The sequence below is a fragment of the Ranitomeya variabilis genome, chromosome 2 (assembly GCF_051348905.1).
Source record: "Ranitomeya variabilis isolate aRanVar5 chromosome 2, aRanVar5.hap1, whole genome shotgun sequence".
Classification (NCBI taxonomy): Eukaryota; Metazoa; Chordata; class Amphibia; order Anura; family Dendrobatidae; genus Ranitomeya; species Ranitomeya variabilis.
Window position 1 is genome coordinate 496730385 of NC_135233.1, and position 15543 is coordinate 496745927.

The following is a 15543-nucleotide window of genomic DNA, read 5'->3' on the forward strand; positions in this document are numbered from 1 at the left end:
GACAACCAATAATAACTTCACCGATAGCAGCCAATGTGTGTAGTAAGTGCATGTGTATCTCTGTGTGACGCTTTTACTCAAAACTGAGTAAACCAAGATGCTTTGAATAAATGTTTTCCAACTCTTTAACATTTGCATATCATTAACGTCTCTATAGATCTGCAATTTCCATAATCCCACCACTTTTCCTTCTTGTTATTGCAATTTCAATGTTGAGGAGTGTATAATATTATATAGTATTATAGCATTTATTGTCTTTATGTTCTCAAGTTAATTGCAATGGAAACCATCCCAAGTAGTTCAGACTTTTATGTTACAAATCCCCTATAAAAACATGAAATATTACTTACCACTAATGCGATAGTCAATCATTTTACTCTCCATCTCATTAATTTAGTTTCTACCTAAATGGAAAAGAGAAAAGATGTGTAACACATGTGGCTCCAGAAGGCAACCTAAGGGATTAGGTGAGGAATGGTCAGGGTTCAATAGGGGCGCTCCTGTTTGCACGTGTCCATGTATATGTCCATGTGTGTGTCCGTGTGTCTGTTCATGTGTGGGTCCATGTGTGTCAGTCGGTACTGTATGTCCATGTGTCCATATGTATGTCCATGTGTACTGTACATTCATGTGTCCGTGTGTGTCTGTGTGTGTCCGTGTGTATGGGTCCATGTATGGGTCCATGTGTGTCAGTCTGTACTGTATGTCCATGTGTCCATATGTATGTCCGTGTGTATTGTACATTCATGTGTCCATGTGTGTGTCCGTGTGTCCATGTGTCTGTTCATGTGTGGGTCCATGTGTGTCAGTCGGTACTGTATGTCCATGTATCCATATGTATATCTGTGTGTATTGTACATTCATGTGTCCATGTGTGTGTCCGTGTGTGTGTCTGTGTGTATGTCCATGTGTATGTCCATGTGTATGTCCATGTGTGTGTCCATGTGTGTGTCCATGTACTGTATGTATCTGTGTGCAACCATGTGTATATCTGTGTGTCCATTTATGTGTCTGTGTATGTGTCCATGTCTGTGCCCATGTGTATGTTCGGGTGTGTGTCCATGTGTGTCTGTCTCTACTGTATGTCCATGTGTGTGTCCGTGAGTGTGTCCATGTGTGTCCGTCTGTACTGTATGTCCATGTGTCTCAGTGTGTCCATGTGTGTGCCGTATGTGTCCATGTGTATTGTATGTTCATGTGTGTGCCCGTATGTGTGTTCATGTGTACTACATGTCCGTGTGTGTCCATGTGTATGTCTATGCCCGTGTGTTTGTCTGTGCTCTTGTGTGTCCCCGTGTATGTGTCCACGTGTGTCCCTGTGTGTGTCCATGTATGTGCTCATGTGTATGTCCATGTATGTTCCCATGTGTGTGTCCATGTCTGTGCTCATGTGTATGTCCATGTCTATGCCCGTGTGTGTCCGTGTGTGTGTCCATGTGTGAGTCTGTGTGTGTCCGTGTGTATGTCCATATCTGTGCTCATGTGTATGTCCATGTCTGTGCCCATGTGTGTGTCCGTGTGTGTGTCCATGTGTTAGTCTGTGTGTGTCGGTGTGTGTCCGTATGTATGTCCATATCTGTGTCCGTGAGTGTGTCTGTGTCCCGTTCTTACATACTTTTAAATGTTTTTGTTACAACCTTCTACAGAGATCCTGGAATTACACGTCTATTAAATTCACAGCAGTAAAATTAATTGCTATTGAAATCAGTGACTGATATAACTTAGTAATTAAAAAGTCATCTTTAGAATCTGAACTTTGATACATTTTGTTAATTATTACCATCCATTTCACTTTTTATGTTCTCTCTGTGATTTTAATCGGCAACCTTAATTATTCGAGACCATTCCCCAACATACAATAAGACAAGATGGGTTGTTTCATTTACATTCTCTTGTGTCCAAAGCTAAAAGTGACTTACAACACAAGCACTTTCCAATTTCCTGTGGAATCCAGAAGTTTATATTTTCCAAACAGAATAAAAATCCAATAGGTTTTGGATTTTTTAAAATTTACTCTCATTAAAAATGTTTTTGACTTATAGCTTGAGGTAAAAGAAGGGATGTTACCGGATAAGTCTCATTGATGTGTCTGCCCTATACATCATCTACTGTACATCTGCACAGGAAACATGGAGGCAATAGTATATCTGCTACTTTCCATATGAGGATAAGGATACACGTGCGTGTATAGCCCTCCCGTGAATATTTTTTCATCAAATGTGTTTTTGTGTGGCTAATATAAGTGTATTGATGGACTCACCTACCCTCGCTCTCTCCGGTGTCCAGTGCTGTTCTGCTTCTCTTCTCAGTGACATCAATGATCTGCAGACTCTGCGTGATCGGAAGTGACTTTACAGTATAAACCTATGGAGTACTAGAACAAGGCCCCGTAGACTTTCATTGTACAAGAAACGTCCGTCTCTCACATAGAGCATAGAGTAATCCGTACAGTCTGAAGAACAGTGACGTCACTGAGAAGAGGAGCAGAACAGTGCTGGACACCGGAGAGAGCAGCGGGAGGTGACTGTAGTAATACACTCACGCTACATTATATGCACATACACACATTTAATTAAAAAAATATTAATGGCAGGGCTTCTTCCCTTAATTCTTATGAGACTTTCCCACCTCTGGATCTCTCACCATTTGGGTTCTGTAACGTCTGTAACTTCGGTTTGCTGAATCCCGTCCATCACTGTCCCCACAGAATTGAATAAAGAAGAGCCACACTTCCACGTGCATATGTCATAAAAGTGTACGCTGGAAATATCTTATTAAAGGGAATCAGTCAATAGGTTTTTGGTAGCTCATTTGAGAACAGCATAATGAAGGGGAAAAGACCCCGATTTCAGAATTGTATCACTTACTGGGCTACTTTCTGCAGTTTTGATAAAATCCCTGTTATCGCTGCATCAGATCTAGCAGTCCTATGCATGCTGATCTCCGTATAATCCCGCCCACACCACTAATTGGCAGATTTCTTTGTATATTGTACATAGCCGGAAAACTGCCAATCAGTGGCGGGGGCGGGGTTATACAGAGCTCATGAATATGGAGGACTACATGGCAGCAGGTCTACTAGTCCGCTAATGATAATCTCCTGCTGATAAAACTGTGATTTTATTAAAACTGAAGCAAGCAGCCCAGTAAGTGACACATCACTGGAGTCAGCATCTTTGCCCCGACATTATGCTGCTCTCAGATTAGGTGTCAAAATCCTGGTGACAGATTCCCTTTAAAAAATGAAATAAACTCTATAAAAGAGCTGTAGCTCTGAAGATTTCAGGCGCCATTAACATAAGCATAAATTGTGGTATAGTGTATGAATAGGGTTACCATCAGGCCGGAAAACAACAGCTGAGTTTGATTTAAGCCTGGAAAGCTGCGATGAACATGAACAGTGTTATGGAAAAGGGTCATTTATTCTTACAAGGGCTTGGATTGGTCCAAAGTAATAAAAGTAATATTAATCCGATTGTCACTGCTGTAGGTCTTGGTTCTGTCCTCGACACGTTGAAAATGCACAGAAAAAGCCCAACCAGCCTATCAATGGCTAAGGCGAGTCACTGACATTTCCTGTGTTTTGAGGACCGGGCCAGGAAGAAGAGACCAGCGCTTGCATGGGTTCTAGGGGCGATTGCAGATGGGGGGCATAGCTTTATTCCTTTTTATTTCCTTGAGCTTCTTTAGAAAAAGTTTTCATTGTGCGGAGCTGGCACCAGCCGAGCACAGCAGACAGTGAGGAGATGCGCACATTCAGCAGTCAGACCCGTGCACACTCCCTGTGCAGCCAGCAGCAGAGAATGGCGGCACATGCGCTACACCTACATTCGCCCACATTTATGTATGTGGGGGATAGTCCCATGTTGGGAATTATGGATGGTTATGTTCTCGCTTCCATTCTTTCCTTACTGCCTTCAATGCCACAAAGCACAGTACAGTAATAGATCTAGGAGCGGAATCGTTCACTGTGCGTGTTATCCCGGCAAACCTCAACTTCCCCTTCACACTCAGTAAGAAGAATCGTTGTGACATTAACAGACTCTCACATTACAAGAGATAAAATATTGACATGACAGATTGCCCCTTGCTTCCTACAAAAAGGCCAAGAATATACAAGCTTTCCGCTTAGCCAAATCCTACTGCTGAATAGATGACTAAACACATTCTGTCACAAGCGAGAGCATATTGGAAGGAGCGTCGCTCGATCCGGGCACAACATGAAGTATCCTTTATAGTTTTCTGTCATCAGGTCAGCTGTAATGTTTTAGTAACAGCTACATACAGCGGGCTTACACGGCGAGGCGGACCCTCTAAGTCCAAGGTCCGAGTAGGCACATGGGCCACCGGAATCGGTGCAGCAGCCAGATGGAGCATATGGAACAGGGACATGTAGAATGCAAACTAGAAGTTAAATAAAGTCCTGTTAATCACAGACAGATAGCAGAGGTTCTGAACACCTCGGGCAGATCGCAGAGGTTCTGAACACCTCGGGCAGATCGCAGAGGTTCTGAACACCTAAGGCAGGTTGCAGAGTTACTAAACACTTTGGGAAGATCGCAGAGTTACTGAACACCTCGGGTAGATAGCAGAGGTTCTGAACACCTCGGGCAGATAGCTGAGGTACTGAACACCTCGGGTAGATAGCAGAGGTACTGACCACCTCGAGCAGATAGCAGAGGTACTGAACACCTCGGGCAGATAGCAGAGGTACTGACCACCTCGGGCAGATAGCAGAGGTACTGACCACCTCGAGCAGATAACAGAGGTACTGAACACCTCGGGCAGATAGCAGAGGTACTGAATACCTCGAGCAGATAGCAGAGGTACTGAACACCTCGGGCAGATAGCAGAGGTACTGAATACCTCGAGCAGATAGCAGAGGTACTGAACACCTCGGGCAGATAGCAGAGGTACTGACCACCTCGGGCAGATAGCAGAGGTACTAAACACCTCGGGCAGATAGCAGAGGTACTGAATACCTCGAGCAGATAGCAGAGGTACTGAATACCTCGAGCAGATAGCAGAGGTACTGAACACCTCGGGCAGATAGCAGAGGTATTGACCACCTCGAGCAGATAGCAGAGGTACTGAACACCTCGGGCAGATAGCAGAGGTACTAAACACCTCGGGCAGATAGCAGAGGTACTAAACACCTCGGGCAGATAGCAGAGGTACTGAATACCTTGGGCAGATAGCAGAGGTACTGAACATATTGCGCAGATAGCAGAGTTGCTGAACACCTCGGGCAGGTTGCTGAGGTACTGAACACTTCAGGCAGATAGCAGAGGTACTGAACACCTCTGGAAGGCTGCAGAGGTACTGAACACCTTGGGCACATTGCAGAGTTGATCAGCAACACAGGCAGATAACAGAGTTACTGAAAAACATAGGCAGACAGGAGGCATCATGGAGAAGCAGACAAGTAGCAGACAAAACTACGGAATAAAAAGACAGCGTAATAGCATGGAAGCCACACACAGCCAGGAAGACACCCTGAAAACTGCAGGCAGACCCATAGAAGAGGTCCCAGAAGATTGGGAACAGATAGGAAACAGATGTCCACAGTGACAAGAAATTCTAATACCATGGAAAAGCCAGGAAGACGTTCTAGAAACAGGCAGGTTGATACTGGAAACTGCATGCAAGTTGATAGCGAGACTGGAAACCGCAGGCGGGTAGGTAACTGGAACTGGAAGTCGTAGACCGTCAGGAAGAGATCCTGAAAAACGCAGACAGGTTGATACTACAAACCACACGCAAGTAGGTAACAAAACTGGAAACCCTGGTATGGTCGGTAACTGGAACTGGAAGCCGTAGACAGACAGGAAGAGATCCTGGAAAGTGCAGGCAGGTTGATAATGGAAACTGCAGGCAGGTAGGTAACTGGAAGACGTAGACAGCAAGGAAGACGTACTGGAAACCGCAAGCAAGAAGGCTATGTCCTGATTAGTGATGGGTGAACCCCTGGATGTTCGGTTCTAGTGGGCTCAGACGAACTGTTAAAAAAAGTTTGGTTCAGGTACTAGAACACTACCCAATCCTGGACCCCATTCACTTGTCATGACATGTGTTGTGAATTCTGCTCTTGGGCTCCCTCCGGTGGTTGTTGGTGGTAGTGCAGTTGTCTTGGGGTTGTAATCCTGGGCAGGTGTTTCTGCTGATTTCAGCTCTATTAGGTATTTAGGTGTGCAGGATCCATGAGTCCTCGCCAGTTGTCCATTGTACTTGGAGGGATTGCATCTCTCTCTGGCTCCTCATGCCCTGCTGCCAATTCAGCTAAGTGTCTGTTTTTTTGTCTCTGTGCACACATGCAGTGTGCTTTGCAATTCAGTGCAATTCATTGTGTTTTTGTCCAGCTTAGACTTTGTTTGGATTTTTCAGTCATGCTGGATTCTCAGGAGATGCAGATATACTTTCTATGTCTTTAGTTAGATGTAGTATATTTGTATTATCTGCTGTGGATATTTTTAGGATTTTAATACTGACCGCTTAGAATTCTGTCCTATCCTTTTTTGTTTAGCTAGAAGTGCCTCTTTTGCTAAATCCTGTTTTTCTGCCTGCGTGTGTTTTTCCTCTTATACTCACAGTCAATATTTGTGGGGGGCTGCCTATCCTCTGGGGTTCTGCTCTGAGGCAAGATAGAATTCCCATTTCCATCTATAGGGATATTTAGTCCTCCGGCTGTGTCGAGGTGTCTAGGATGTGTTAGGTACATCCCACGGCTACTTCTAGTTGCGGTGTTAGTTTAGGGTTTGCGGTCAGTACAGGTACCACCTACTCCTGAGAAAGTCACTCATGCAGCTCCAAGGTCACCGGATCATAATAGTACACCTGGCCAACAATGAGTTAAATGCATATCAGAAGAAGGGAAGAAAGAGCCATTTTTTTTTCTGCAGCCTGCTTTGTCTTTTCTTCCCTCTTTTCCTCTGGGTGACTGAGGAGTCTTGTGCTAGCATGGATGTTCAGGAATTAGTTTCTCGTATAGACCAGCTTGCTGCTAGGGTACAGGGTATTTCTGATTATATTGTTCAGACTCCGCTTTTAGAGCCTAGGATTCCTATTCCTGATTTGTTTTCTGGGGACAGGTCCACATTTTTGAGTTTTAAAAACAATTGTAAACTGTTTTTTGCTCTGAAGCCTCGTTCCTCTGGTGATCCCATTCAGCAGGTTAAAATTGTCATCTCCCTGCTGCGTGGCGACCCTCAGGATTGGGCATTTTCCCTGGAATCTGGGAATCCGGCCTTGCATAATGTAGATGCTTTTTTTCAGGCTCTAGGATTATTATATCATGAACCAAATTCTGTGGATCAAGCGGAGAAGACCTTGTTGGCCCTGTTTCAGGGTCAAGAAGCGGCAGAATTGTATTGTCAGAAATTTAGAAAATGGTCTGTGCTGACTAAATGGAATGAGGATGCTTTGGCGGCAATTTTCAGAAAGGGTCTTTCTGAATCTGTTAAAGATGTTATGGTGGGGTTTCCCACGCCTGTTGGTCTGAGTGATTCTATGTCTCTGGCCATTCAGATTGATCGGCGCTTGCGGGAGCGCAGAACTGTGTGCGCTGTGGCGTTGTCCTCAGAGCAGATGCCTGAGCCTATGCAGTGTGATAGGATTCTGTCTAGAACGGAACAACAAGGATTCAGACGTCAGAATAGGTTGTGTTTTTATTGTGGCGATGCTTCTCATGTCATTTCAGTCTGCCCAAAGCGTACAAAGAGAATCGCTAGTTCTGTTACCATCAGAACTGTACAACTTAAATTTCTGTTATCTGTGCCCTTGATCTGCTCATTGTCGTCATTTTCTGTCATGGCGTTTGTGGACTCGGGCGCCGCTTTGAATTTAATGGACTTTGAATTTGCCAGGCGTTGTGGTTTCCCCTTGCAGTCTTTGCAGAACCCTATTCCTTTAAGGGGCATTGATGCTACACCTTTGGCTAAAAATAAACCCCAGTTTTGGACACAGGTGACCATGTGCATGGCGTCAGCCCATCAGGAAGATTGTCGTTTTCTGGTATTGCATAATTTGCATGATGCTATTGTGCTGGGTTTTCCATGGTTGCAGATACATAATCCTGTGTTGGATTGGAAGTCTATGTCTGTGACTAGTTGGGGTTGTCAGGGGGTTCATAATGATGTTCCTGTGATGTCAATCTCCTCTTCCTCCTCTTCTGAAGTTCCAGAGTTTTTGTCTGATTTTCAGGATGTATTCGATGAGCCCAAGTCCAGTTCCCTTCCACCGCATAGGGACTGTGATTGTGCTATTGACTTGATTCCAGGCTGTAAGATTCCTAAGGGCTGACTTTTCAACCTGTCTGTGCCGGAACATACCGCCATGCGGAGTTATGTTAAGGAGTCTTTGGAGAAAGGGCACATTCGGCCATCTTCTTCACCGTTGGGAGCGGGATTTTTTTTTTTGTTGCTAAGAAGGATGGCTCCTTGAGACCCTGTATTGATTATCGCCTCTTGAATAAGATCACGGTCAAGTTTCAATACCCTTTACCTTTGCTTTCCGATTTGTTTGCCAGGATTAAGGGGGCTAGTTGGTTTACTAAAATTGACCTTCAGGGGGCATATAATCTTGTTCGTATTAAGCAGGGTGACGAATGGAAAACTGCGTTTAATACGCCCGAAGGCCATTTTGAATACCTTGTGATGCCATTCGGGCTCTCTAATGCTCCATCTGTTTTTCAGTCCTTCATACATGATATCTTCCGGAATTATCTTGATAAATTCATGATTGTATATTTGGATGACATCTTAATTTTTTCCGATGATTGAGAGTCTCATGTGAAACAGGTCAGGATGGTATTTCAGATCCTTCGTGATAATGCTTTGTTTGTGAAGGGGTCTAAGTGTCTCTTTAGAGTGCAGAAGGTTTCTTTTTTGGGCTTCATTTTTTCTCCCTCATCTATAGAGATGGATCCGGTTAAGGTTCAGGCCATTCATGATTGGATTCAGCCCACATCTGTGAAGAGCCTTCAGAAATTTTTGGGCTTTGCTAATTTTTATCGCCGTTTCATTGCTAACTTCTCCAGTGTGGTTAAACCCCTGACCGATTTGATGAAGAAATGCGCTGATGTAACGAATTGGTCCCCTGTGGCTGTCTCTGCCTTTCAGGAGCTTAAACGCCGATTTACTTCTGCCCCGGTGTTGTGTCAGCCAGATGTTTCTCTTCCGTTTCAGGTTGAGGTTGACACTTCTGAGATTGGGGCAGGGGCCGTTTTGTCTCAGAGGAATTCTGATGGTTCCTTGATGAAACCGTGTGCCTTCTTTTCCCGTAAGTTATCGCCTGCTGAACGCAATTATGATGTCGGCAATCGGGAGTTGTTGGCTATGAAGTGGGCGTTTGAGGAATGGCGACATTGGCTTGAGGGAGCCAAGCACCGTATTGTGGTCTTGACCGATCATAAAAATCTGATTTACCTCGAATCTGCCAAACGGCTGAATCCTAGACAGGCTCGATGGTCCCTGTTTTTCTCCCGTTTTGATTTTGTGGTCTCGTATCTTCCGGGTTCTAAGAATGTTAAGGCTGATGCCCTCTCTAGGAGTTTTTTGCCTGATTCTCCTGAGGTATTGGAGCCGGTCGGCATTCTGAAGGAAGGGGTGGTCCTTTCTGCCATTTCCCATGATTTGCGACGGGTTCTGCAGGAATTTCAGGCTGACAAACCTGACCGCTGTCCAGTGAGGAAACTGTTTGTTCCTGATAGATGGACTAGTAGAGTGATTTCTGAGGTTCATTGTTCTGTGTTGGCTGGCCATCCTGGTATTTTTGGTACCAGAGATTTGGTTGGTAGGTCCTTTTGGTGGCCTTCTTTGTCGTGTGATGTGCGTTCTTTTGTGCAGTCCTGTGGGACTTGTGCGCGGGCCACGCCTTGTTGTTCCCGTGCTAGTGGGTTGCTTTTGCCTTTGCCGGTCCCTGAGAGGCCTTGGACGCATATTTCTATGGATTTTATTTCAGATCTTCCGGTTTCCCAGAGGATGTCGTTTATCTGGGTGGTTTGTGACCGGTTTTCTAAGATGGTTCATTTGGTGCCTTTGCCTAAATTGCCTTCCTCTTCTCATTTGGTTCCGTTGTTTTTTCAGCATGTGGTTCGTTTGCACGGTATTCCGGAGAATATTGTGTCCGACAGAGGTTCCCAGTTTGTTTCTAGGTTTTGGCGGGCCTTTTGTGCTAGGCTGGGCATTGATTTGTCTTTTTCTTCCGCATTTCATCCTCAGACAAATGGCCAGACCGAGCGAACTAATCAGACTTTGGAAACTTATTTGAGATGCTTTGTGTCTGCTGATCAGGATGATTGGGTGGCTTTCTTGCCATTGGCCGAGTTTGCCCTTAATAATCGGGCTAGTTCGGCTACCTTGGTTTCGCCCTTCTTTTGTAATTTTGGTTTTCATCCTCGTTTTTCTTCGGGGCAAGTTGAACCTTCTGATTGTCCTGGTGTGGATTCTGTGGTTGACAGGTTGCAGCAGATTTGGGCTCATGTGGTGGACAATTTGGTGTTGTCTCAGGAGGAGGCTCAGCGTTTTGCTAACCGTCGTCCGTGTGTTGGTTCCCGGCTTCAGGTTAGGGATTTGGTCTGGTTGTCTTCCCGTCATGTTCCTATGAAGGTTTCTTCCCCTAAGTTTAGGCCTCGGTTTATTGGTCCTTATAGGATTTCTGAGATTATCAATCCTGTGTCCTTTCGTTTGGCCCTTCCGGCCCCTTTTGCCATCCATAATGTTTTCCATAGATCTTTATTACGGAAATATGTGGTGCCCGTTGTTCCCTCGGTTGATCCTCCCGCTCCTGTGTTGGTTGATGGGGAGTTGGAGTTTGTGGTTGAGAAGATTTTGGATTCTCTCTTTTCGAGGCGGAGGCTTCAGTACCTTGTCAAATGGAAGGGTTATGGCCAGGAGGATAATTCTTGGGTTTTTGCCTCTGATGTCCATGCTGCTGATTTGGTCCGTGCCTTTCATCTGGCTCGTCCTGATCGGCTTGGGGGCTCTGGTGAGGGTTCGGTGACCCCTCTTCAAGGGGGGGGTACTGTTGTGAATTCTGCTCTTGGGCTCCCTCTGGTGGTTGTTGGTGGTAGTGCAGTTGTCTTGGGGTTGTAATCCTGGGCAGGTGTTTCTGCTGATTTCAGCTCTATTAGGTATTTAGGTGTGCAGGATCCATGAGTCCTCGCCAGTTGTCCATTGTACTTGGAGGGATTGCATCTCTCTCTGGCTCCTCATGCCCTGCTGCCAATTCAGCTAAGATAAGTGTCTGGTTTTTTGTCTCTGTGCACACATGCAGTGTGCTTTGCAATTCAGTGCAATTCATTGTGTTTTTGTCCAGCTTAGACTTTGTTTGGATTTTTCACTCATGCTGGATTCTCAGGAGATGCAGATATACTTTCTATGTCTTTAGTTAGATGTAGTATATTTGTATTATCTGCTGTGGATATTTTTAGGATTTTAATACTGACCGCTTAGAATTCTGTCCTATCCTTTTCTGTTTAGCTAGAAGTGCCTCTTTTGCTAAATCCTGTTTTTCTGCCTGCGTGTGTTTTTCCTCTTATACTCACAGTCAATATTTGTGGGGGGCTGCCTATCCTCTGGGGTTCTGCTCTGAGGCAAGATAGAATTCCCATTTCCATCTATAAGGGTATTTAGTCCTCCGGCTGTGTCGAGGTGTCTAGGACGTGTTAGGTACATCCCACGGCTACTTCTACTTGCGGTGTTAGTTTAGGGTTTGCGGTCAGTACAGGTACCACCTACTCCTGAGAAAGTCTCTCATGCGGCTCCAAGGTCACCGGATCATAACAGACATGCACAAGAGAGCAAACACTGCCTCTGATCAGCGGTAAGGTCATTACCACCGGTCAGAGAGCCGTGGTTCCCTCGCTGTTAGATGACAGCGTGAGCCCGCAGCTGCGTTCGGAGGTCATTGGCATCAGCTGATGGGACTACTACTTCCATTAGCCTACTCCTGCTGCAGTTACTAACAGCAAGAGCCGGTGGCAATTGATGGGAGTATTCATCAGCTGGCGCTGTGCTCTAAATAATTAATTTTAAAAAAAATGGAGTGGGTTCCCCTGTATTTTTGATAACAAGCCAGGCAACATGGACAGCAGTGGGCTGGTGTAACAGGAACTTCCTACTTTACACCAATTAATTGGGATTGAAATGCTAAAATCACAGTTATTAACATTGGTGTTGGCAATTTAGGGACACTTTATCTTCACCCTCCAGTCCTGCCTGAGACTACTCCAATTATGCCAAGAAACACCCTTTTGTGGGCATGTTTTGTGTAAATCCTATCCATTTCATCCCAGGATGGTGCAATTTCCTGGGAATGTTTCAGAAAAATCATAACAGTTGGCTTGTAAGCTTGACAGGTATAATCAGTATACACCACCACTAGTCAGGACTACACAGGTTAATATCTTCATGTTCTGTATGTGGTAGCACGCATATATGGCTGGGAATATTTCTTGAAGGGAATATGTCAGGAGATTAATGCTGACCTAACCATGGGCTGCATGAAATGTAGAAAGTGTCACGCTGGCTAAGGAAGGAATAAGTGCACAACAACTGGGAGGAGGGTGTAGTCCAAACACTAGGGAAGTGGGGAGTGGAGACCCCTAGGCAGATCTAAAATCACCCTGTCTGCCCTAAACGTCCCTATATAGGCTCTGCACCTATCGGTGTGCAGGAACCTAATCCCTGCCTGACCCTAGCAATAGGCCCTGGTTAGTGCCAAGGTGAGCACTAATAAGCCCCAAAACAACTTAAGAGATAGAGGGTAGACGAAAGAGGGGAACACTTAGCTTGAGAAGACAACTGAGATATCACGCCAGCAATCCTCCAAGAGTCTTCTAAGAAGGTACTAACTGACTGTTAGTACTTCCAACTAGACAGAGACAATTAAGAGCTAACACCAGAAACATGCTGCAGGCACAGAATGAATATAAACCTTCAGCAAAGGTGTCTAATTAGCAGCAGAAGGTGGAGGTAACCATTGGGTCCTAAAGGGAGGATATCACTCCACAACAGAGATACAAAACTCAAGAAGGTGCTTAAGCTAATTGCAAAGACCTTCTACAGCCGGACCCAAGATGAGTGTCAGTCACCCCTGACACACCCATGACAGAAAGGCTCCATTATTGCCGAAACAAGTTTGTTTCTTAAACTCCGAGGCATTTCACAGAAAATATAGCAAGAAAAAGAGCAGGGCATGGGGAGCAGTATTTGCTGGGTGGACCTCCAATAGGTTCTCCATGAATGGCTCCACTTGGTTGATATATACAGTGGGTACGGAACGTATTCAGACCCCTTTACATTTTTCACTCTTTGTTTCATTGCAGCCATTTGCTATATTCAAAAAAGTAATTTTTGTCTTGTTGGAAGTTGAACCTTCGGCCAAATCTGAGGTCCAGAGCACTCTGGAGGGTTTTCATCCAGGGTATCTCTGCACCTGGCCCCATTCATGTTTCCTTCAATGGCAACCAGTCATCCTGTCCCTGCAGTTGAAAAACACCCCATAGCATGATGCTGCCACCACCATGTTGGGATTGTATTAAGCAGGTGATGAGCAGTGCTTGGTTTTCTCCACACATACCGCTTAGAATTTTCACCAAAAAGGTCTATCTTCATCTCATCAGGCCAGAAAATCTTATTTCTCATAGTCTGGGAGTCCTTCATGTGTTTTTTTGCTAACTCTATGCTGGCTTTCATGTCTTGCACTGAGGAGAGGCTTCCGTCGGGCCACTCTGCCACAAAGGCCTGACTGGTGGAGGACTGCAGTGGTAGTTGACTTTGTGGAATTTTCTCCCATCTCCCTACTGCATCTCTGGATTTCAGCCACAGTGATCTTGGGGTTCTTCTTTACCTCTCTCACACCAATGTTCTTCTCCCACGGTTGCTCAGTTTGGCTGGACAGCCAGGTCTAGGAAGACTTCTGGTGGTCCCAAACTTCTTCCATTTAAGGATTATGGAGGCCACTGTGCTCTTAGGAACCTTGAGTACTGCAGAAATTCTGTTGTAACCTTGGCCAGATCTGTGCCTTGACACAATTTTGTCTCTGAGCTCCTTGGTCAATTCCTTTGACCTCATGATTTTCATTTGGTCTGACATGCACTGTGAGCTGTGAGGTCTTATATAGACAGATGCGTGTCTTTCCAAATCAAGTCCTATCAGTTTAATTAAACACAGTTGTACTCCAACGAAGGAGTAGAACCATCTCAAAGAGGATCACAAGGAAATGGACATAATGTGACTTAAATATGAGTGTCTGAGCAAAGGGTCTGAATACTTATGGCCATGTGATATTTCAGTTTTTCTTCTTTAATAAAGATGCAAAAATAAATCTATATTTCTGTTTTTTTCCAGTCAAGATGGGGTTCAGAGTGTACATAAATGAGAAAAAAATGAAATTTTTAGAATTTACCAAATGGCTGCAAGGAAACAAAGAGTGAAAAATTTAGAGGCGTCTGAATACTTTCCGTACCCACTGTATACATGTGGCATTTTTAGTCTCTCAATAAAAGGGTATGTTACCGGTACTTTTATATTGCTCACAAGAAACTCAAAATTCTGTTCACAGGTGGATGTGGCAGTCCTGAAATTTCATGCTAAACCAGTGGAACTCTAGCCACCGGCCAACATGACCACTTCTCACTGGCTCAGGCTCAACAACAGCACTCTAAAACCGAAGAAAATCAGTGCCCTAATCAGATCAGTTCTTCTCTATGCAGAACTTTTAGCAGAACCTACTCGGTGTGGGAAGAACAAGCGCTGATGCCGTAGCTTAGGAATCTCGCTGGCTAATTGTCATTCCTACATACACAACCATCCTGCACTAAGGTCTCGTTTGGCCTGGCCCGCTGGCACACTAGCAAGGAGATAGCTTCCCTCTCCTTCCTTGCTCTCTATTCCCCAGCTAAACATTGCTGCAGTTACTTTCCCAATCTGTAGACATTCTGATGCTAACTGTCTTTTCCAGCAGCAGGTGCAGATCTTCCACTTCCACCTGTATGGTATTTTTGTGCATTTCCTCAGTAGACTGTCATTCGTTCCACCACTTGGTGATCCTTCCTCGACCCCATGATTTTTTTCAACGGCTTCTAAAGGCTGTCATATAGATCCTAACATTCAGCTCCTCCTGCAGTTGCTAGCACCACTTTTCAGTACACGATTCCGCTATGTAGCTGATTTGGAGGCCTGCCTTACTCACTTATAAAGTCTAAGATGGTCTTGAGGTCCCATCTTGCCATATGCAGGGTCACTCAGGTGCACCTCCAGCAGATGAGGTATACTATCCCCGACACTCTATCATATGTAATGGCACCACACATAGGGGAAGACACTCTCTCCAAATCCACATCATGCTCCCCTGGGAAATTTAATATGCAAATTGCCTCTTCAGAGAAAAAGAGGACTTAAACTCTATAGCGCCACCTGTGATGATACTGATACTGATTTGGCTTTTATCCTAAGTCATATTGCATGACTCATTAAAGAGTTGATTGTGACTTGTAGGATCGCTACTTCCAACAAGTGGCGCTATACAGTTTTAGTCCTGTTT

General features: G+C 44.9%; 1 protein-coding gene across 2 annotated transcripts in view; it reads right to left on the bottom strand.

Moving 5' to 3' along the window:
- Positions 1-15543, bottom strand: part of SYT12 (synaptotagmin 12) — a 197109-nt gene that overhangs the window by 141663 nt on the left and 39903 nt on the right. For both annotated transcript variants that reach the window (XM_077288022.1, XM_077288023.1), the window contains exon 2: positions 351-404. In XM_077288022.1, the coding sequence (XP_077144137.1) occupies positions 351-384 (34 nt within the window). In that variant the 5' untranslated portion in view covers positions 385-404. The remainder of the gene's footprint in view (positions 1-350; positions 405-15543) is intronic.